This window comes from Cyprinodon variegatus, unplaced genomic scaffold, assembly GCF_000732505.1.
Source record: "Cyprinodon variegatus isolate N-32 unplaced genomic scaffold, C_variegatus-1.0 Scaffold737, whole genome shotgun sequence".
Taxonomy (NCBI): Eukaryota; Metazoa; Chordata; class Actinopteri; order Cyprinodontiformes; family Cyprinodontidae; genus Cyprinodon; species Cyprinodon variegatus.
Genome location: NW_015151190.1, coordinates 169,710 through 191,603, shown reverse-complemented (window position 1 = coordinate 191,603; position 21,894 = coordinate 169,710). Strand labels below are relative to the sequence as shown.

Sequence of the window (21,894 nt, the reverse complement as noted above, 5' to 3'; positions counted from 1 at the left end):
AGAATTCGGATGCCCCGTGAATGTATCATAGATATAAATAGTCGTTAGCACTTTCAAAATAAAAGCGTACCTCCGGATTTTTTTCTTTACCCAATAAAGCAATCTTGGTAAGAACTAAAAGACACTGATATAAACGTTTAAGATTAAAGCCTCAAAAACCATCTAGGAAAAATCTCTATTCCAGGTCTGATATGCACCAAGCAGGGAAATTCTTTCCAAACTGGCTTTTTTTTTCACAGAAAAAAAATTATAGACATACAATGACATGAAATACTGCTTCAGTTGGGAAAAAAATAACAATTCTATTCTATTTACACAGGTGCAAATTATTTAAAACTAGATTGTGAAGCTATTCTTGATTATTTTATATTTTTCAGGAAGAAATTAGTTCAATTGTTGTCTCACTAGCTATTTTTTTGTAAATGTCCATGTTTTTTTACAAACTTCAAGTAAACTGTAAACGTGTAAAATATTTCCATAAGGAAGGAAAAGGTTTCAGAAACAAATATTACTGCTCACTGATAAAGTAAACAAGTGAGCTTTTAAACTATTTTTAGGGTAAAGTTCACATGAAATCAGATGACATGACATTTTATGAGGGAAGATTGATATTACACTAAGCCACGAAAAGTCTCCCATTTTTTTCCCCCTCTTGAGTTTCAGGTTTTATTTGAAGCTTCCCCGTTTCTATAACTGACAGCATCTTGAGTCAATATTTAAAACGTAGATGGCTAGTTTACTTTTCAAGTCAGACCACTATTCGAACCGTCTCAGACATCTGAATATAGAGCAACAGCTGAGTCTTAGTCTATTTTCATAGATGCCATGATTAAGTTTTCTGCCTCCTGCATTCAATTTTCCAACACTTTCAGCACTAACCTTCATTTCTGCATTAAGTTTGTTTTTGGGAGCCATGGTATCAGTACCTAAATATTCACTGAGTAGATCTAAGGAAGAGAGCTGAGAAGAGGTACATCTGAATTAATATTTTACTTTTTATTTACCACAATATCTTGATGTTCTCTGGCTAGAAACTGTTGTGTTTTTCAAACACGTGTCAGTCATAGGGCCTAAAACTCCAGCCTTAAGGGCAGTCCTATGGAGCTGTGGTTGTCTCTGGTGTTCTCTTTTCTTACCACATTTTCTTTGAGCATTATCTTTTAATGAAATATTTAAATCTTCTGCAATAAATTTTGATATTCATATCTGTAATTCACGATCATAACAAAAATACAAGAATTATAGGGTTTACATATTTCACTTGACATTTAATAAATCCATCAGAAATAAAATCCTCTTTGTGTGCACAAACAATTCATCACTCAGATTGTAAACAATAGTTCAATTAACAAACACTATATAAAAACCCCTGGAAGGATTCATTTATTTTTAATTGTTATATTTAAAAGGACAATAAAAACTGATGTGCTGAGTTAATATGTCAGTTATGCCTGATTGCTAATACCTATATCAAGCTGTGTTTTAAGAAAGTAAACCTAAAGTAAAATGTGAACTTCAGTTTTAGAGGAGAGAAATTTCATTGCCTTTTGGTTTTGGATGTTATTCAGGAATTTAAAATGTTTTTTTTTATATATATATATACAATAACTGAACTAAAAAAATACTTAAAAAAAACTTAATAAACCAGGACGAAATACCATTATGCCCCTGTAGACGTTCCTGTTTTGATATATATTTGTAAATAAAAGAGATAAGATTGGCAGGGGTGGCCATGGCCATCCCTAGCCAATTATTGGCCACCCCTAACATTTTTTCCCTCTATACAGACAATGGCAGCAGTAATACTCTTAAGTGGAATATTCAAAACATTTTATTTTTTTGTGGTTAATTATACACATCAATATTCTAACATCAAAGATGATAAGTACAGAATTCATGCTCTTTTCAGCACTAGATTTTGTGTTATATGGGGTAAAGAGAAAATTATGTGCCTCTGGAAGTCACCTAGGAGTCAGTGAAATCATAGATAAATAACTATTTTAATAAAAACGTATTAAATAATCAATTTATGTAGATATTAGTGCTTGTAAATATCAATTTTATGCAGAATGTTTATTGATACGAGAAGTTAATGACTATGATGATTGATTTATGCCCCCTTTATCCACTATAGCTTTTATCTAGAAAATTACGGATGTTTAAATATATGCCTCTATTTGTTAGCAAAGGCTGTAGGAAAGTAAAGTTAGTCTTTATTTGGAAAATATGGGTGTTTTGCTTGTTAATTTTCCTGTTGAAACTGTGTAGATTGACCCTGAGGTTCTGGTGCCTATCCACTATCGGCCACCCGTCACTGTACATTTGCTACCTGGCCACCCTTATAAAAAATGTCTGGCTACGCCTCTGAAGACTGGCTGTAATATTGAAAAAAAGTTTATTTGTCTGAGGACATTGTGTTCAATTACTGTTTCCATAACAAGCTTCCCATTTCCCCTTTCTGAGGATAAGTCTAAACATGTTCACATTGGCTAGTTGTTTCGCTTTCTAAAATTATTTTATGAGTACTGAAGCAAGTTTGTTTTCATTTCATTGGAGGGATGAAAAAGAACGTCATTCCAAGTGCTTTTATTTTGAAAGTCCGCCTTGCTTCCACAGTGACAAAACAACGGAGTCATGAAGCTGTTTAGTCGATAATAAAGTAAGTAACCCGGGAGTTCGCCTCAGAGTTCACATTTAAATTCCACCTTAATGTTTTTAGGATAAGACAGAGAGGGTCGTGAGTAGGTCTGTTGTAGTATAAAACTCGCCGTCTGTATTTTGTTGTCTGTTAGTACTTTAGGTAAAGTAAACTTTGATGCTAACCAAAGTTAGCATTACGTTAGCTGTTCTCTGCTAACTTATTTTAGTGCGCAAAATTTACTGTTTTTTATTTTTATTTTAGTGGTTTAATTTAAACAAATAACGCTGGATATATTTTTGTATTTTTTTTTTCGTTTTTTTTATTAATTAAATTATTATTTTTTTTTAATAATACAGCCTTTTTTCATCGATGGAAGATCTGACGTTTCTGGCCAACGAGCAAACCGCCGCTCTTGTTGTCTTCGCCTTCCTTCAAACCGACTCTAATGAGCTGAACTACAACTATGAACTTTCGGCCAAAGGGGAAGATCTAGTAGCACAGTGGGATGTCAACCACAATGGACACAGAATTGGCTCCGAGGACAGCGGGGAGCTGGAAAGCGATGGCCATCTACCTGGAAACATCACGATGTGTTTGGATGATATCCTGCCGCTGCCGGTGCTGCAACGGCCCGGTCAGTATCCCCCGGGATACCTGGGAATCACCTCCACACACAATAACAACACCACAGCTGAGTTTCACTTTCACAGGACAGGCCTACAGTAGCAGTCTGTTAATAGATTTCAGAGGAATAGAGCATGTTATCTGCTTTATCTTATGTTGGTTAGAAATGTTATCATCACTTCTGGTTGGTTAGAAATGTTATCATCACTTCTGGTTGGTTAGAAATGTTATCATCACTTCTAGTTGGTTAGAAATGTTATCATTACTTCTGGTTGCAGAAATGTTATCACTTCTGGTTGCAGAAACAATTGCAGAAACAGCTGAGAGCAGAACATGTATAGCCTTTAAATGTTGTGATTTAATCACTTAAAGCAACTTCTATTTATAGACTTTGAGACATTTTACATAAATAAAACAAAATCAGGCATAACATAATGACAGATAATTGGATTAGTGAAAAACAGATCATGGTGTCATCACAAATACTGATAAAAGCAGGGGGAAAAAAATTAGTTTAGGAGGATTTTTAGTATGTTTTGAGGGCCTGATTTGTACTTTTTTATAAAACATTATAAATGCCTGTAGAGATGAAGAGGAATATTTGGAACTTATGCTTGCTGTATTTGGTAAAAGCACAGATTGCTTAAGTATTATAGAAGAATATGTCAGATTAAATGGTGCGTAACAGAATAAGGGTGCAGATCGGTGAGGGTGAAAGCCGTTCTCCGTGTTGGCAGGATGCTTTGTCCTGTCATGGATCAAACTTTCCTTTGCCTCCTTATTCCTCCCGTTTCTAATAAATTGATCAGGAAGCTGTGCTTTATAAGCTCCGCCTCTCAGTTTATACAGACATTATGAAACAACATGGTGCCAAATACCACAGGAACCTTTAGAGATCAGCTGGAGGTCATGCTTGGATGGGGGAGGAAGAAGTTATGTGGTCAGTGCGTTAGGCCTGACTGGTTTTAAATGCGTAATCGTCGCTATCCTCCCATTAGAATCCAAAAAAACATTCAGCAGGGTGTGAACAGAGCTGGTCCTACTGAGTTTTGTCTCTTATCTGTTCCTATAGGAGAACAAGAGGAAAGGATCAACATTGAGGCCGTTGCTCAAGGGCTGAGAGAGATAGCAGCTCAGTTTGAACTTGAGATGGTGGAGCGGGCCGCTCAGAACCTGAGCAGGAATATACAAGAAACGCCTAATAATGTAAGCTCTGCACTACATCACACTGGAATGAGCTAAAAAACCTGCTTAATGGAACAAATGTGATAAAAGCCTGTAGTAATATTTGCTTTGTATTCTGCCAATCAGTTGAGGAGCCACCTTGCAAATGAAGCGGAGCGGTTGATGAGGGAAGGATTGCACGTGAACGGCCTGCCCCATGACAGAGTCTTTGTGGCCGTTGTACTCATCCTGGTAAAGGGAGTCTGCTTCCAGGCTCCCAAGTTGTTAAAAAATTTGTTTGACACAGCGGTTCAATTCATCAGCCAGAATTGGTCCAGATGACTTCAGCATCTTCAGAGGAAGTTACTGGAGGCAGGACCTGCTCTTCAAAACTAAGCACTTAAAAAGGTTTGGTGCTTGGAAGCAGTGTTGGTTAAAAATGTTTCTGACCTACAGGAACCAATGACTGATTTAGCATCCCGTTCGTAAAAAAGGGGAACAGAGAGTTAAGTTTGACACTCGAATTTCTTTGTTTACATGTTTCTGTTTACTTAGCATTATATACTTGAATCAAATAAGTTTGAACCGTTTTTGTTTTGGTATGTTTATCATACAACATAAAGGTTAGTGTGACCTATAATGAACTTTAAATTCAGCACCATCCTGTACAGACCTTGTATTATATTATAAATGTAAATAAACACCCTAAGAATAACCTTTTCCCCCTTTTGGTTTCCTCCTGTTTTTGGAAGTGTTTGCTATTCAGCTTAATGTTCATTTGGTTTAAGTTTTGACTGAAGTCAAGTTTAAACAGTGAAACTGAAAGTAAAAAAAAACATTTGTTATGGGAAAAAAAATTAAAATGTTGTAACTCTTAGATTTTTAGTTATATCCAAATAATTAAAACAGATTTCCTTTAGTATTGAATCACCCAGAGAACTTAAAAAATATTTGGATTAACTTTTTAGTTGAAGGTGATCAACGGAATAACATCACCCACAGAGGCCAATAGAATCCAGTCAATTCTTATAAAGTGAATCGCTTTAAGTAAGACATTTTTTCCACCAATTTAACTTGCTGGTTCAAAGTAAATTGAAAGAAAATTAAGTGGAAGGAAAATATCTGCAGTCCCATTAAACATCAAACTGTGAAAATTGACAAATTTGCTCAATAAAAAAACATTTTATTGATCATTTTTAATGCTTCAATGAGGTGGGGTTTTTTCCAGTCAAATTGAAATGCTCATATTCCACAAAACTACAATAGAAACACAATTTTTGCATCCAATGAGTCAACTGGGGCTACTGCCTTGCAAGAAGACTGGAAGTAGTTGGATGATGATGTTCACTAGAGCTGCAGCTGAAATATAGATACATCTGCCATAATGTTGTTTCCAAAGTCGCCTGAATAAATGTATTCACATGTAACTTTAATGCCATTTGTTATTTAATGGAAATACCAAAATGGGGAAACCTGCGTTTTTGAAAACAGCATAAAACCAACTTAGTTTTGAAGACAATTGAAATGGAAACGCTAACGATAAAAATGAAAAATTCCACCTCGATTTGATTATAAAGCAAATTATTTCTAAACACGCCTGTGTAAATTCTCAGTAATCCGGGTCATGGCAACCACAAACAGGTTTTATTTAAATTTATAAACGCCTTCATACAGACATTCCAGGTCATGAGATACAACTATCACCCACTTTGTTTAAACAACTCCTAACCTTGGTTAAAGGGGGAAAATGTACTGCTGCTAAAAGGTATTTAAAAATATATATATATATACATTTTTGGTGAAAACTTAAATTCAAATACTAATCAAGGGGACAGAATGCACTCAGCTGTGGTTTTGTGTGAATATTCCAGTACTGGTTTTGGTCCACTGGGTTTAAAGCTTCAAAGGCAGATCAGCCTTCTGTTCAACTTTTTCAAGCCCAACATAGACGTACTTCCTCAGGAAGTTGAAGCTTCCCCACAAGCTTCTCAAGAACCTCTATGGGTTCCAGAGAACCGGTTTCTGCAGCTGCTCCCAGGTAGAACCTGCAGCAGAACTTATTCTGACTAATAGACCATCTACAGAGTAAACACATCCAACTGAACCGTACTTTCCAGTTTTCACCCCACCCTTAAATGTTGGAGAATTTCTGGGGTTGATACATTAAATACTGTAAACAACACAGCAGCGTTTTAAATTCATCAAACCAACTCTGGTACGCAACATCAGAGGATTGGAATGAATGCAGCAATAAAAAATCTAATTCATCTTTATGGGGAAGAAAAACAAATATTTTATTTAGAAGAAAATAAAAAACATGTTGCATGTAGAGCAGAACATGTCAGAAATTCCTTTTATAACAGATGGTCTTTGAATGGGTCCACCTCAACATAACATGTTTCAGAATTTATCATCAAAGTAGAAAATTAAATCTGAGGATTTGCCGCTGAAATTTTCAGATTAATTTCATGTGAAACTAAAAGCCAAACAGGAGAAAAACAGCATGTAACTGACAGGAAGTCCGAACGGAGATCCAAACACATCTGAGGTTGGAGTGAGGATCCTATCAGAGCAGAGAGAGGGGAGCGTTTGGACCGGATCGAACTGCAGCACCACCATAGAGGATTTTGCTTTGCTTACAGACCTTCAGGGTTGAAACCTCGAGGATCAACTAATCATATATATCCAGCACACACTGAAGGACCTTCTGACGTCTATAATAAAATATTTCTTTACACTGAGGGGTTTTCCTTCCTACAGGATGCTCTACCTCCCTCTGAGTAATACAAGGCTGCAGGCTATAGCAGCAAGAAGCACCAGCACAGCTCCTCCATAAAGCAGCACTGGGCACTCTTCTGCTGCTTCTGGTTGCTCTGGGACCTCCTCAGCTAAATCCTCTTTAAGGACCAGTGGGGTTTCTTCAGGGGCCTCAGGAGCTTCTAGAGTTGTGCACACAGGTAGCATCATCTCATATGTTAATGGGGCTACTACTGGGATCTCCTGGGCTGGGGGTTCAGGAGCGGGGGCCTCTGTGGAATGGGGCTCTGCCACAGTCTCTGGTTCTGGCGGCTGAGGAACTGTGGCTGGCTCCATTTCCTGCTTTGGTTTAGAAGCTGGTTCTGCTGAGGTTTCTGGCTCTGCTGGTGCTGGTAAGATTTCCTTGACTTGACCTGTAGTTTCCACCTCAACAGGCATGGAGGCAGCATTGGGTTCTGGCTCAGGTTCTGGTTCTACTGCAGGAACAGCGGGAGGAGCTTCAGGTCCAGGTTGGGGCTCTGTCTGAGGGAGAGCAACCGGGTCTGGAGTGGGATGGAGCAGCTCTGGTTCTGCGGAGAGGTGGGAAGGCTCTGCAGAACTGATGGGCGTCTCGATGATGACCGGCTCCTCTAATGACATTAGGGATGCAGGAGGTGTGGAGACCGTCCCGAACTCGGCCCTGAGTGCCGCCAGGTCGCTCTCAGTGCCCAGCACGCTCATCATGCTTTCATCTATCGCTGCGGCGTCGCCGCCTTCCTCCAGCAGCTCAGCCTCCTCGCGTTCGACGTGGACGATGTCCGAGTTGGAGGAGTTGTTTTCGCTGCGCTCCTCAGCCAGGGCCGCGCCCTCGTTGCTGTCCAGGCTCTTGATATCTTCGGGGTCCATCGCTCCAACCTGTGCCCAGGACACGGCTAAACTTTCCGTCTGCCAGGAGCTCTGCTCGCTGTCGTCTCCTGTGCAGAGCAGCGAGGACGGCGGGCTGGGCTGGTCAGGCTGCTGATCCTCTGACAGGATGTAGATGTCGTTGCTGTCGTCTGCAATTGGCCCCGTCGGCTCCTCCTCCTGCACAAGGCCCAGCAGCTTACCCTGCCATAGACAACCACACTTCATGTCAGCAATGCAGGAAATGCATGACGGTCGTTAGCACTTCATGACAGAGATATGCTCTTAATTAGAGAGGTTGTACAGCAGTCTCTCCAGTCAGCAGGTATTTTACTAGGTTGTCTCAAAAAAAAAAAAAAAAAAAATGGAGCAATGCAACATCATTCCAAACATCCTCCTTTTGCTTTACAATAAAGCATCACTTCCTGTTGGTCTCTCACATAGAATGAATATAAAAAATTATTTTTAGTGGAAAATGAGAATCATGCAGTTTTTTTTTTTTTTTTAAGCACTGTAAACTCGCTACGTCACAGATGACGGATAGAAAGAGCTGAATCACAGGTGGAGATGACGTCTTCAGCTGGATTAACACTTTCTGACAGTGCTAGTTCGGCTGTTTGTCACATCTGATGAGATTCCAACAGGCACCGAGCTGTTCGTCTGACAGGAGGGGTCAACACGACTAAACAGCAACACGCCCAGTTTAAATCAAGATATGCAAACCGGCGCTGATGCCCGTTTCCAATAAACTGTGAAGGTTATTTTTCCCCGCAGTCTCTGTCATGCAAGACAGCCATATGCAGGATAAAAGGAGAGATTAAATCTGGCAGAGATCCACAGTTATCCAACATCCATGTTCCTTTCTAAGCTGATTTCTGCGTGGAACGGCAGGAGTACTTCCTAAAATCCTCCCCCACTTTAGAGACTGGTGTCCCATTAACCAGGCTGCAATGTCAGGAACTACAGCAAACAGACGGCTTTTAGTCATTTCTGCTTTATTATTCAGCTTTAATTCCCCGCAGAGAGAAAGTCGTCTCTGCACTTTAAGCTAGACAGCGGGTATAAAAGTTGTGAAAGCAGGACTCGTTACATTAATTACTAAAAGATCAGCAATTAAATAGCAGAAATTTTAAAAATCAGATAACTTCCTTGCTCTTAAATAACACAAAAGATTACCTTTTTACCCCAGTTAACCTTCAGCTTGATCAGGCGGGTCGATCTGTCCTTCAACTGCGCTGCAGCTGCAAAACTTTAACCTACGTGTGATTTAGTTGCCACATTCAGTTCTCCACCCTCGCCTAAAGAAAAAACCTGAACCATAAAACGCTACAGATTCCTGGGTCAGAGCCAGAGCTGTGGAGCGTGTCTGTCTTTGCTTTTCACTCTCACTGAACAAAGTTTCCTATCACATTAAAAATCGACGTTAGATGAGCGCAGGCAGGGAAACACAAACCGCCACAGCTCAACGGACATCAAAAAAAGGTAATAATCTGGATTAATTTGGGGTTTGATTGTCAGGGAAGCAAGATCCAGTAATGAAATTAACTCGCCCAAACTAACATTATCTCGCTCACATTAAATATGGTGATTCTAAGTGACTCAGCATTTATTGGACCTACTGGCTCCTAAAGCCTGGGCGCTCACAAACATGGCTCTGAGAGATCTGTCACGTCGCTTTAGTGATTTTATTCTTTTCTAGACTCACATTAGAGTTCAAAGATCATGTTTTACAACCATTTTATAGACAGATACTAAAGTAACCCAAAAGGAAGAAAGAAAGGACAGATGGAATAAACAAAAGAAGACCGACAAAAGGAAATATTTTAATATTATCTTAACTGTAATATTTCAGAACAGCTAAATACTTTGATCCCAGTTGAATTATTAAAGCTCCACTTCTGGAAATCTGGAAACGTTTCATTGTCGGCTGAAAAAAAATGGCCGACTGACCTGTTTAAATTCAGCAGACGGTTAATGTGCTGTGGGAATTCCTATGCTCTAAAGGATGCTTCAAGTGGGTCAGCTACCCTCCTGCTGAGGAGTTTATTAACATTAGCTTTAGCTGATGTAAAACTGAAGGAGCAAATAAAATGTTTTACAATCTTCCAAGATATTCCGCTTTGACTATCAGTTCACTGTCAAACAGCGATATCGCCTTTACCTCCAAACGCTCCTGCTGAACACACAGACGCCCGTTTGTCACTTTCATCATCCAGGATTCAAATTAAACCAAAGTGACCGTCCTGCATGAGAAAATGGCTGACGTCAACTTTCAGCTGACAGGGCAGCAGTCTGATCCTTCATGACAACTCCACTATCCCTTCCCTTTTGCGTTCACATTGCTGCACCTCCAGAACCCGGCCCAGCCAGTGTTCTGTCACAGGGAGAGTAGCTTTGTTCCTGCTAAATGAAGTGTGAGCCACATTAGGCTCATAATAATCCTCATTGTTTTCTCTTCTAACGGACAAACATCACGAGAGCCTCCAAAATCCCACAGCGCTCCACTTTCACCTGCGGCACTTTGAACTCAGAATATCGACTTTTAAACTCAGACAGAAAAAAATGATCTGTCCTGATCGGCGCCTAAAGAGGCGTTGGATTAAAAAATAAACATCACACAGAGACAAGAAGAAGCCTCTTTTTTGCTTGGTGAGTTTTCTCAACTACCCGACAGAAGGAGGTGGCCATGTTGGCAGTAAGAGAAGACCCATTCATGGCAAACACCAGGACTAATAAGTTCCCTGTTTGTGTAGATCCAAAGTAAAACATCCTACCTCAGTGCGAAGTCTGCAGCCCGGGTTCACACTTCAGCGCACAAAGCTGAGGAGCGCTAGAAGGACAGACACCGGTGAGATGAGGAGGCAGCAGAGCGTCAGCATGCACGCCCTCACTGGCTGCTGTTCACATCCTTTAACCTCCTCCTCTCTCAGCCCTCCCCTTCCTGCCCATCACAGTCTCCTCTTCCACTTTCTCTCCCTGTGAGGCCGTCATCTGTCTGTCCGCTGTGACGTAACGGCATATGAGAATGGAACTTTGTTGGAGGCAGAGGGCTGTGTCCATATAAACTGGCAGGATATCATGAAGTAAGTCGAGTCAGTCGCCTTGTCGAGTCACGTGTCCCTTCATCAGTGTGACCTCGTTTAAGGCCGCCCCCCCACTAGGCAGTGCTCTACTGAAAAAACAACGCAGAATCCAAATATCGCTCATTTCCCCAAAACGCTGCTAAAAGCTGAAACGATGGGCGGAAACCAGATGTGGAGCGTTCGCTACTCTCTCTACTCTCAGTCCAGCTGAGCTGTTTGAGCTCATGGCAAATCCTTCACCAAATGGTACCATGAATAAAAGAAATGCAACATCTTCATCATCTCACACCAACATTTCTCCAACACAAACCACCTCTTCACTCTCAACATCGGTAAATTCGACTTGAAAAATAGGGCTGCAACTAATGATTAATTTGCTAATAATAGCCAAAGGTTCTTTAAAGAAGATTTTTTAGGAAATGAAACCAGGTGAAACTAAAACTTTTCCAATTGAGGAGTTCTGGGTGGTGCATTTGATAGATGAAAACGTTATTTCTTTTAATCTTAAATGCAAATATATGTTTTTTTTTTTTTTTACAATTTTGATACAATTACTGCTGTAAGTGGTTTTTTCTAACATCTAAAGGCATATTGTACAGTCTCTATACTGCAGTTAACGATTATTTCAATAATCGGTTAATCACATTTAATCTGATTTTGACAATCTGAAGTGTTTTAGCCCTAGATGAAAGTAATAATAATAATAAAGAAAATTTTCATTTTGGCATTTAGCAAATTGAAATGAAGTGCATGATCCTAAACTACCTAAAAAAGGAACATTTGAATCTGATTTGATGTCACACACAAAAACAGCTGTGTCACTTTTTTACCGTAAATATCTGGTTTTAGGTGGATGGAAACTAGATCCATTCTAAGCTAAATTGTTGTTTATTTTTCTATTTTTCCCCTTCTTTTAAAATTTCCCTTCCAAACTCAGATTTTACTTAAAATAACACTGCTTTAAATATTCCTCCTCTTTCCTTTTTTGGGAAAATGGCTGAAATAAACCACTTACTTCTGTGCTGAATCATATTTATGTCTAATCTGACCTCTGACCACCTTGAAAGGTACAAATGACTCTATAAAGATCTCCCTGCTGAAAGAATTGATCATGTATTAGTCTGGGTCTCGTTTCCCCACTGATTAAATGCAGTCCAGTTAGAGGTTGGGTTTTTCCTACATTAATAATGTGAGAACACGTTGCTTTGGGGCATAACATTTACACACACATCACTACAGCATGTTTTAATTTACACAGATTGAAATTGTCACATGCACAAACCCTGATAAACATGGGATACTTTGGTTTTAAACTGGCTCTCACAGAACTCGATCTCTGCTGAGCTTGCAGTGCACTGCAGTTGATGTAGCTCACTAGTGCCCTCGTGTGACCAATGTATAACATGCCTGTCTTCACCATCTTCACACCATTTAACAACCTGATCTTCATTTCTTCTGTCACCAACACTATTTCAGTCAGGTGGTTGACGCTCAAAGATTGAAGCTCAAAGATTGAAGCTCAAAGGTCAATTATTAAAGTGAATATAAACACACATTAAGTCCCAACATTTTATATAATTTTGGGATTAATAAAGTAAATTTGAATTGAATAATGTGTTTAGCCAGTTTGGTGTCGTCTCAGTGCAGTAGATGTGCACACCTAATAAAGATGGATAGAGGTTAAAGGTCACTGAGAGAGCGATGACATAGTCTAACTTCATTAAACCCTTGCAGTCCTGATCTACTGAATAAGGTAAAGCTTTTGTTTTTGGATGATGTTTAGCTGTTCTGACTTAAATTTAAATGATCAGAATAAACATACAGTCTCATGCTCTTCTTTTCTCATGCTTCCTCTTTATTGGTTCAGATTAGTCTGTGATATAAAACAGGAAGGAGAGGCTGTGTTAGTAGAAAACAATCTACTAATCTTTAATGGGTCTGTAGGTTCGCTTTAATTTTGAGAAGATGTCATGTGTTATAAAACGACGCTCTGCCATTGTTTACTTAATCCCTTAACCCTCTCCTGCATCCCATAATGCAATGCATACCTGGCTACATGATGGATGAGGCTTGTTATTTGTGTCAGACGGACAATAGAAGTGGACCACACCAAGTCCACCTCTTCCAAATGGTACCAAGGATGCTGAGTTTATGTCTGCACCGACAAACTAGTCGGTTTTTAAAACCTTTGGGTCCAGATCTCTCATCTTTTTTTGGGGATGTGTTCTCATCGTGGGTCAGTAGGGTTTATACAGGAATGAGTAACTATAATTTAATGCTTTTTAATGCTGTTTTAATGCTCTTAGAAATAATTTGAATGCCATCAACAAGTACTTATAGGCCTATAACACGGCAAAATCCTTCCTCATCTTTACTGTTGACAGGCTGCAGCTATGTCCTGTTCCTCGTTTTCCAGCCACTTTTGTTGAAATTAGGATTTTCCCATTCTCTAGCTTTTTCTCCGCCTTCCTTTGCGAACATACGGCTTTACAATCAACCTGAAGCAGTTCTGCGCAAACAAGCAGAACCAGTTATCTGATATAATATATCCGACGTAATTGTTTTTATAAACTTTTATAAACTTATTAAAGCATTTTAAATGCCAAAATAATCACATTTAATAAATTTTAATGCCAATTAAGGCCTTAATTGAAAAATTAATAATTTCATGACTTTTAATGATCTGCAGAAACCCTGTGTGAAGCTTTTCCTTGCCCCTAGTGGGATTTCATCCATTGCTTCAATCTGCAGAAGTTTTTAGCTGCACTGCCTCTCCATTTTCAATCAATCGATCTTTCAATCAATTTCTTGATTGTCAACTACAATTTGCATTGTAATCTAGATTTCAGTTTCAATACAAACCGTTTTAAGAGCTTAATTAAAATATATGTACACGTATCAGTGGTTCAAAACATACCCATCCTCCTTGCTGGATAATGAAGTGAGCCTGGTCTTCCTCCAGGCAGCGCAGACCCAACTGCAGCAGAGTGGCCAAAGGCTTCCCCTCACTCTGTAGAGCCTGAAGCAGCACCAGAGGCACCAAGACCTGAAGGAGACGAGCCATGATACAGAGACCGAATGAAAGCAGCTGTGTCACCATTATACACATAAAAAAAAACTGAAATGAGCTGCAAAATTCCAGATCAAAAAAGTACTCACTTTGTTCCAGCCTTCTGGGGTGTGTTTGCTCAGATCCACTGTTGTGCTGTGAAAACTCTGATAGTCCAAAGGTCTGAAACATGCAAGACATTCATGCTTTTTCAACACTGATAATCAGCTGGTTCTGATATTTACACTTTAATTTAAATCTACTTCAAACGCTTCATTCAGATTTATTTTCACAAACACTTCCAACACGCAGCCACCGTGTAGAGCTTTCAAAGTGAAGCATGGGAAGACAACATTTTATAAAACAGTAAAACACGTCAAACAGACACTGGATGCTTCTGGTCTGTTTCAGTTAATCAATTTAATATTCATTTCTGTCCCTAATGTTAGTCGTCAGGATCATTCCAGCCTTTCCTTCCACTGAAGGACACTAGAATCAGATCAGACAGAACCTCTGTGGGGAGTTGGGACCTCATCAACATTTCTCAGCAGTTTTCACTACAGTTTTACTTGAACTCAGCCACTCACACTGAAGATCGCATTGAAGTAGCACATCGCCAAGCTTAATGGAGACGTTTGATTAAAGGAAGCCGAGAGAGACGGAGGCTCTCATCAAGATATTTTAACTATTAAAACTGTCAGCATTAATGTTCTGATGTATAGAATAAAATAATTAAAACTCCCAATTATTGTTAATCATTCACTGATGCTACATTCAGACCACAAGCGCTGATAGCAGCAAAAAAGCTTCTGCTGCTTAAAATTGAACTTATTTTGCTGGCAGGTTTCAACATTTTAATTTAGTTTAGGCGTTAATAAACTGTTTCAGTGGAGTGATCATAGCGCTCTGCATCAGCAGTGCTGTGTCTCCCTACTAGCTCCCAGATCAGCTTCTCTGATTGGTTGATGTGGCGTGTCAAGCAGCAAAAAGTTCAAATTTTCAAACTCAGCATCTACCACTTTTCAAAACATACAGATGCTCGGAAGCTAATGAGACGCTGCTTGGGTGGCTAAGGCGTGCTCCTCCTGCTGCTTTAGACGCGCTGCCGGACCTTTTGCTGCGCCTTGATGCGCGTCAACCATTAACTTTGCATATAAATTAGCTGCTTCTGCTGCCTACATCGCGTGCGGTTCTAAAGTAGCATAACATCACATTCAAATGGAGCAGAACTGCTTCCTATCTCCCAGGCTTCAGCTTTTAAAGATCTAGAAACATTAACTAAATATCTCGGAGTCAGAAGCAACTGGAATCCAGTTTTAGAGCCTTATGAAAACCATCTGGGATAAATGCTGTTCTGTTCTGATCCTTTTTAGCTGCAATCAACCATTAAGGTTGATGAGGTTCTGGGCCCTGCAGGTGGAGGAGCTGCTCAGCACCTGGGGAAGAAAACTACGGCGCCGTTCAGGTAAAATGGAAAGCTACGCATAGAGACATTTTAGGAGAATGGGCAGTTTTTGATTTCTCAAGGTCACTCCTAACCAGGGTCAGGTCCGCAGATGAACATCACCAGGCGCTACAGTCTAGAAGCAGCAAAGTAAACCATTTCTCCACTGGACCCTGGAGCAGTTAGGACATGGAGGGATGAATTAGCACCTTCTCTCTGGTAATAATGATCTGGGTTTGAGAGCTGATAGGCGGATGGTCCTCTGCTGACCACACTGTCTCTGATTTAAGATCGGTGGAAGGAGGATTATGGTGGTCTGCAGCAAACAAAGACATTTTGGATCATTTCCTCCTCCTGCTCTCTGTGGGAACGGTTTGCAAACATTCCTTCTTTTTTTTTTCTGTTCCAACATGACTGATAATCATCAAGGAACGTGAAGAGATCAGCAAGCAGGTTCATTGTAGAAGAACTTTGTTGGCCAGACCTCCACCCAACAGGACGTTGAACCGGACGTTCTCTGCCAACATCAGTGTCTCACCTCACCAATGCTCTTTTACAAACATGTCTATGAACTTTTGAATGCTATTAAAAAACTTTCACACGAGAAACAGTTGCAACAATGAATGAGTGAAAACTGTTAGTATCTGCAGCAGTATGAATTGCATGAAAGATTTATTATCCTCGCTCTGCAAGCTCACCCTGCGAGGAGTGTTTCTACGGCTGCTGAGAGGTCTGGACCCAGATCCAGGGCCACCCTGTCTCCGATGGACGCGAGGCCGTCTTCTACTGAGCTCTCTGGGTTTGGTGGAGAGAACACAGAGGACTGCCGGTGGTCCAAACCTGTGCTGGAAAAGGCTGCAACCAGATAAGACCAGAAAAGAAACATCTTTCATATGAGAAGATCAAGAGGCACCTCCAGAAAAGCTGCAACATTTACCTGGGATGTTTACCAGGGTCATATTTCAGAAACCGAACAATAACAGAAACAGAAGAAAACTATCTTAAATATAAACCGTTTGTTGTGTTGGACTGGGGCAACTTACAGGCGGACATTTCCTCCTCCAGATGTTTCAGCTCTTCCTCTATCTGCTCCTTCATTCTTCTCCTCTCCTGCTCTTTCTGGGTTTCTCCTGGAAGAAATATCAAAGCTGAAGCTGCAGAATGCCTGCTTCTTATGCCCACTCCAATAGCCTCAGGTTGAATCCTTTTCCGTTATAAATCAGCTTTTATTCCTGGTTTCATTGAATAGAATAATTCAGTGTAAAAGAAAAGCGTTAAAAACAAGCAAAGAGAAATCAAAACAGCTGCTGTGTTTTGCACTGTTATCTTGCAAATGAAAAAAGGAGTTGTTTTTTTTAACATTTTATTATATTATTATCACCTGATTGTATTTTCCTGTGATCAAAACAGAACCAACTTTTATGGCAGATCTTATATCCTTTGACTTAAGCTAAACAAACCTCTGAAGCCTTCGCAGAAACGATGCACGTCTTTTTGTTGCTTTAACTCATAAAATCTGAATAAACTTCAAAGCAGTTTTTTAAATGTGAATAGTTTCAAGCAGCAGGACTAAGAATCTGTGAACTAATCAAATATCTGCAGAATCCATCTTAAAGGAAACCTTCATACTGACATCCATCCACCCAGTTCTCCAAACCCGGCTATAAAACAAAGAAAAGAACCACGATAACAACCCCATCGCTGCATCAGTTGAAGCACTACCACACTGCTCGTGTGAAAGTTAATTATTCTAGTGGAATAGCAGAGATGTAATCAACCATGTGGAGCGATGAGGGAAAGAGATGCCAGGAAGGTGCATCATTTAAAGCTATTTAAATTCAGGCGAGGAATCTTTCAGCTTTGGGTGATCAGGAGGCTCAATCGGGTTAGAAATTTCATTTCAGACGGATTGTTTGGGTGAGTAGTAGCTCTGTGGGTTTCAAACAGAAGCAGCCGATTCACTTGAAACTCACTGAAAATTAGTCCATCTATCTCTTTTTTTTTTATTCGGTCTTTCCGATCCAGCCCACTTCATTCCCCTTTTTGTCCTGGCTCCCTCCGGCTTGTGGCCCGACGCCCTGAGGATCAGGGCTGGTTTGTTCTGGGCTTGGCGCTGCTGTCTCAGCATACAGCCAGTCGGGCCACTATTTGCTTCTGTCTATTGATGTGAGAGTAATCCTACAATGATTGCACATGACAGGCTGTCAGAAATTGGATCGGGTCGAGCGGAAAGCAGGGAGCAGTCAGTCGTTTAGCCCCTTTCAAACCTGCAAACAGGAAGACATTCAACCCCAAACTGCCTTTATACTCATTATTAGGCTACTGGAAATAAAAAAAAACAATTTCAAAAGGACTGTTTTTCTTTCGCTTGGCAGGGAGGCACCAAAGTCTTCACATCAGTTATATATTTTCTGCAGGAAATGAAACTTAGACGTCTGTATTGCAGATTTCTGAGTGGACAGGAAGGCAGGAAGCCTGAAGGCCTTAATAAACAAAGAGGAAAATGATTTCAGTCTGAATACTAAACTGAAATATAGATTAGTTTCAAGTGTGAGGTATCAGATGACATATTTTCCTAAATTAAAAGTGGATTCACAACTGACTCATGTCAAAGAGGCTAAATTGGGGCTGGTAAACAGGTGGCTACACGCCCAACCACTCAGAACAATTTGAGCTTCAGCTATGTGTGCATCTGCATGCAGCCCTGCACTCATAAGGCCTACCCACCGAGCCGCTCCTCTCACCTTGTTCTGTGGTCGGAGTGCGGGATCTTTTGGCAGGCAGCATTCTCAGGTAGTTTAGCAGAACGTATTTGGTTTCATAATGAAACCCTGTAGGCACGGTGGCAGTGGCTGAGGCACTGGAGGCGGCCATTGGATCTGACGGCTCTCAGACCCAAAGGCACATTAATGTTTACAGTCAAAGCTGGACGAATGACCTGCGGAATGGGACAGAGACATTTTCATGTAACCTTCAGTACAGCCATGCAAGACATAGATACAAAAAAATATAAACAATAATACATAATCAATGTTGTATCCATGGATCATTTTTAATATAATTGTAAGTAAAAGAAATGACTGTGCTACACTCCCACACATTATATCATATTCATTTCAAAACCATAGTGCCACAAATACATTCCGTTCCATATATAATTAAATGATACAGTAATAAATTATCATGATGTGCAAACATGTATTAAACATGTTGCTATTGAAGCAGGAAAACTAAATATATCTATAATTATTTAAGGTATGCATTTGTTAAAGAGATGAAATCATCCTTAATCAGTGAAGCATTTATATAAATAATTTGCTCTGGAAAGTAAGTAGGAGGAACTAACACTGCTATAAACTTACACCAATCAGAACAGTGATAGTGATTTTAAACAATTCAGTTCTAAACTAAATATTTTAATCAATATGACATTTTCACATTCAATTATTTATTCTAAAATAAATTAACAAACAAATTTGTATAAAAAAAATGATGTGTTATTTTTGATCATTTAAGATATAATTAAATGATATTTCATAACTTATATTAAACAATGAAAATATGGAAATATATTTTTTGTATTTATCGACGCCATTGCATTTCTAAATTTAATTTGGCTATTATTATTTAGCTATAATTTATATTATTAATTTATCATATTGTGGATTTTTCCTCCTAAATATAAATGAGGTGGTAAAATTATGTATTTTAATGAACTTTGGTTTTGAGTAATGATTTGTACAATAATTTAATTTGGGAAAAACTTTGAAGCATTTCAATCATTTAAAAAAAAAGTATAATTGTATATTTACAATTTGATCAGTAAAATAGTATTTATAAATGTTAATTTTATACCTTTTTTCGGACTTGGGAGTTTACATAATGTCAGGTCAGAAGAACTATTAGAAGACTTCCGGTGTAGCTGTCAAAATAAAAGCTATGTTTTAAAAAATCCCAAATTTATTTCTACTAAATAATACCTTCTTTAATGGAATTACTCAGACAGCCTTTGTCACTGGATGAAATCCACGTAATTTATCTTTTCTTAAAAAAAAAAAAGCTCAAAATATCAAATTTGACTTCCCACTTACATTAAATTATTAAATCTAGCTAATCAAAATAAAAAAAATAAAAATAGCACGGGCCTGTCATTTATATGAAAAAGAAGCGCCAAGGACACAATTCGCTGCTGAAACCGCTTAGCCTATATGGAAGCTACATTAGCTAGCTTAACATTGCACGTTTAACTGCGAAGAAATGACAAAACTTCACTATAACTTTCAAGCGGGTTCACTTGTGTCTTTTTCTTACCGTCCTCGTCCAAAAACAACCAAATACTGACAACAGCCACGATGAGGGGAATTATGCGCCGCAATCCTCCACAGGAGCGTTATCTGAAGTGAGCGGAGAAGCACCGCCGGGTGGAAACAGCAGCAGCAGCAACAAACTCCGCCACACAATGTGCTCCGAATGGGAAGCAAGCGAGCGAGAATGCGCGGCGTTCCCTTGTAGCCCTTCAAAATAAAACTTCCGTTTGCAATAACGCAGCCTTTTTTGCGTTATTCATTAATCTTTGCTACATAAATGTTTAATTTTTAAAAAGAAATGAAGGCTATCAATGTGTCCCCCTCTAATTTTGGTGGGGTTAAAGATTCTTCAAGAAGAGTGTGTGGGTTTTTGCGTTGCAGTCTCACCTTTTCTGCCCTTCCGAGGTCATTGCTGTTCTATTCTGTGTTTTACGGTCTCATGGTGCATTCAAATACACTTCATTCATGAGACAATAGTGTATGATGCGGTAATAAACTTTTTTGTTTTACCATAAAATGCCCCCATGTCGGTATTCAGTAGCTACATCTTAAATAACATTTTAAAGAACTTTCAATGCGGATATCATTTTTTGTCACTTAGTACTTTGCAAATGTATGGAAGCCTTTCCCCACCAAATGAAAATAAAAAAAATGCCAAATACAAAGTTATAATTATAAGTTACAAAGTCATAACTATGAGTTATAAAGTCATAATTATGAGATTCAAAGTCATAATTATGAGTAACAAAGTCATAATTATAAGTTACAAAGTCATAACTATGAGCTATAAAGTCATAATTAGGAGATACAAAGTTTGTACATTGTATATCTCATAATTATGCCTTAGAAAGTTGAAATTATCCATTTGAATCTCATAATTATCAATTTCTATTTTACATTTTTTATTTTTTTTTTACTTCCATGTGGCGGAAACAGGCTTCCATACAATTGTACTCATGTCCCATGAACTTTTAATATTTTGTCAACTTGCAACAACAGATTAAAACGTAGGGTATTTCATTGGCACCTAATGTGAAACTCTAATGCATAGCATAGGAGTCCACATTTGGTAAGAGAATCTCCAAAACAATAAAACTAAAACGTGAACATAAAATCTTTGTTCCGTAAATTAAAATATTTGGATTATAAGGATGACTCCTGTCTTATTTTGTCACTCTTCTTAAAGATCCAGTCACTGTCAGGAAATGAGCGCAGACCTTTAACAGTGGAAGACATCGTTCTACCAAATTAGCCTGTTATTATTATTTTTTTAATTATTATTATTATTGCCCGATTTTAAAGTTAAAGTTAGTCTTTCCTTCAAAATTATTTATTGTTGGGTTTTATGTTGAAAGCCTCTTTATTTATCTGGCTTATAAAAAGGGCACTTTGCTATATCTGATTAAAGAAAATGTAAGTGTTTTTTTTTATATATATATTATTTTTACTCACATTACCAAGTGTTTAATAAAATATTTTGAACATCTATGAAAAATATTTGTACGCAGATAATCAAGCGTGCAGCCGGACTAGAATGCACCGTGCCTTTAAAAAGAGGCCTTAAAACATCGTATAGAAGAGCAAGAGTAAATATTAACATACGTCGGGCGTCCACCATCTTGTGAGTGGCTAACTATCCCAGGAGCCTAGTTGACTTGGAGTTAAACAAACTTTATTGTCATTTTGTATACACAGACTGTTTACAAAACGAAATTTCGGTTATACTGCTTTCTGACAGTGAATGAGCAGCAGTTTAGCAGTGAAAAAGAACATTTCCATTGTTGGAAACTTGGATCTTTAAATGAAAGCAGTGCATCAAGTCATTTTCAGTTATTTCTACAAAACTCCTTTTATAGACCATCATACATTCAGCTTTATACTGCAAAAGGTACTCACTGTTTGAAAAATATAATCAAAATACAATATATAGGAGAATGTATTAA

The 21,894-nt window shown here is 38.8% G+C and overlaps 1 protein-coding gene across 1 annotated transcript; it reads right to left on the bottom strand.

The window, feature by feature from the left end:
• Positions 1-6,171: 6,171 nt before the first annotated feature.
• On the bottom strand, positions 6,172-20,104 carry bcl2l13 (BCL2 like 13). The gene is made up of 7 exons (XM_015395326.1): positions 19,956-20,104; positions 18,389-18,582; positions 16,688-16,774; positions 16,343-16,499; positions 14,311-14,383; positions 14,069-14,197; positions 6,172-8,272 (listed from the first exon to the last, which is right to left on the bottom strand). The coding sequence occupies exons 2-7, from the start codon at positions 18,516-18,518 to the stop codon at positions 7,196-7,198; spliced, it is 1,653 nt and encodes a 550-aa protein (XP_015250812.1). The 5' UTR covers positions 18,519-18,582; positions 19,956-20,104; the 3' UTR covers positions 6,172-7,195.
• Positions 20,105-21,894: the final 1,790 nt, after the last annotated feature.

Bases quoted from the DNA above. Each gene is read 5' to 3' on its own strand.
- bcl2l13 (XM_015395326.1), bottom strand. From the start codon at position 18,518: ATGGCCGCCTCCAGTGCCTCAGCCACTGCCACCGTGCCTACAGGGTTT. The intron at 14,384-16,342 runs GTGAGCTTGCAG...TGCATGTTTCAG, and splicing joins GTAGAAACACTCCTCGCAGG to ACCTTTGGACTATCAGAGTT. The intron at 14,198-14,310 runs GTGAGTACTTTT...CGTCTCCTTCAG, and splicing joins CCCCAGAAGGCTGGAACAAA to GTCTTGGTGCCTCTGGTGCT.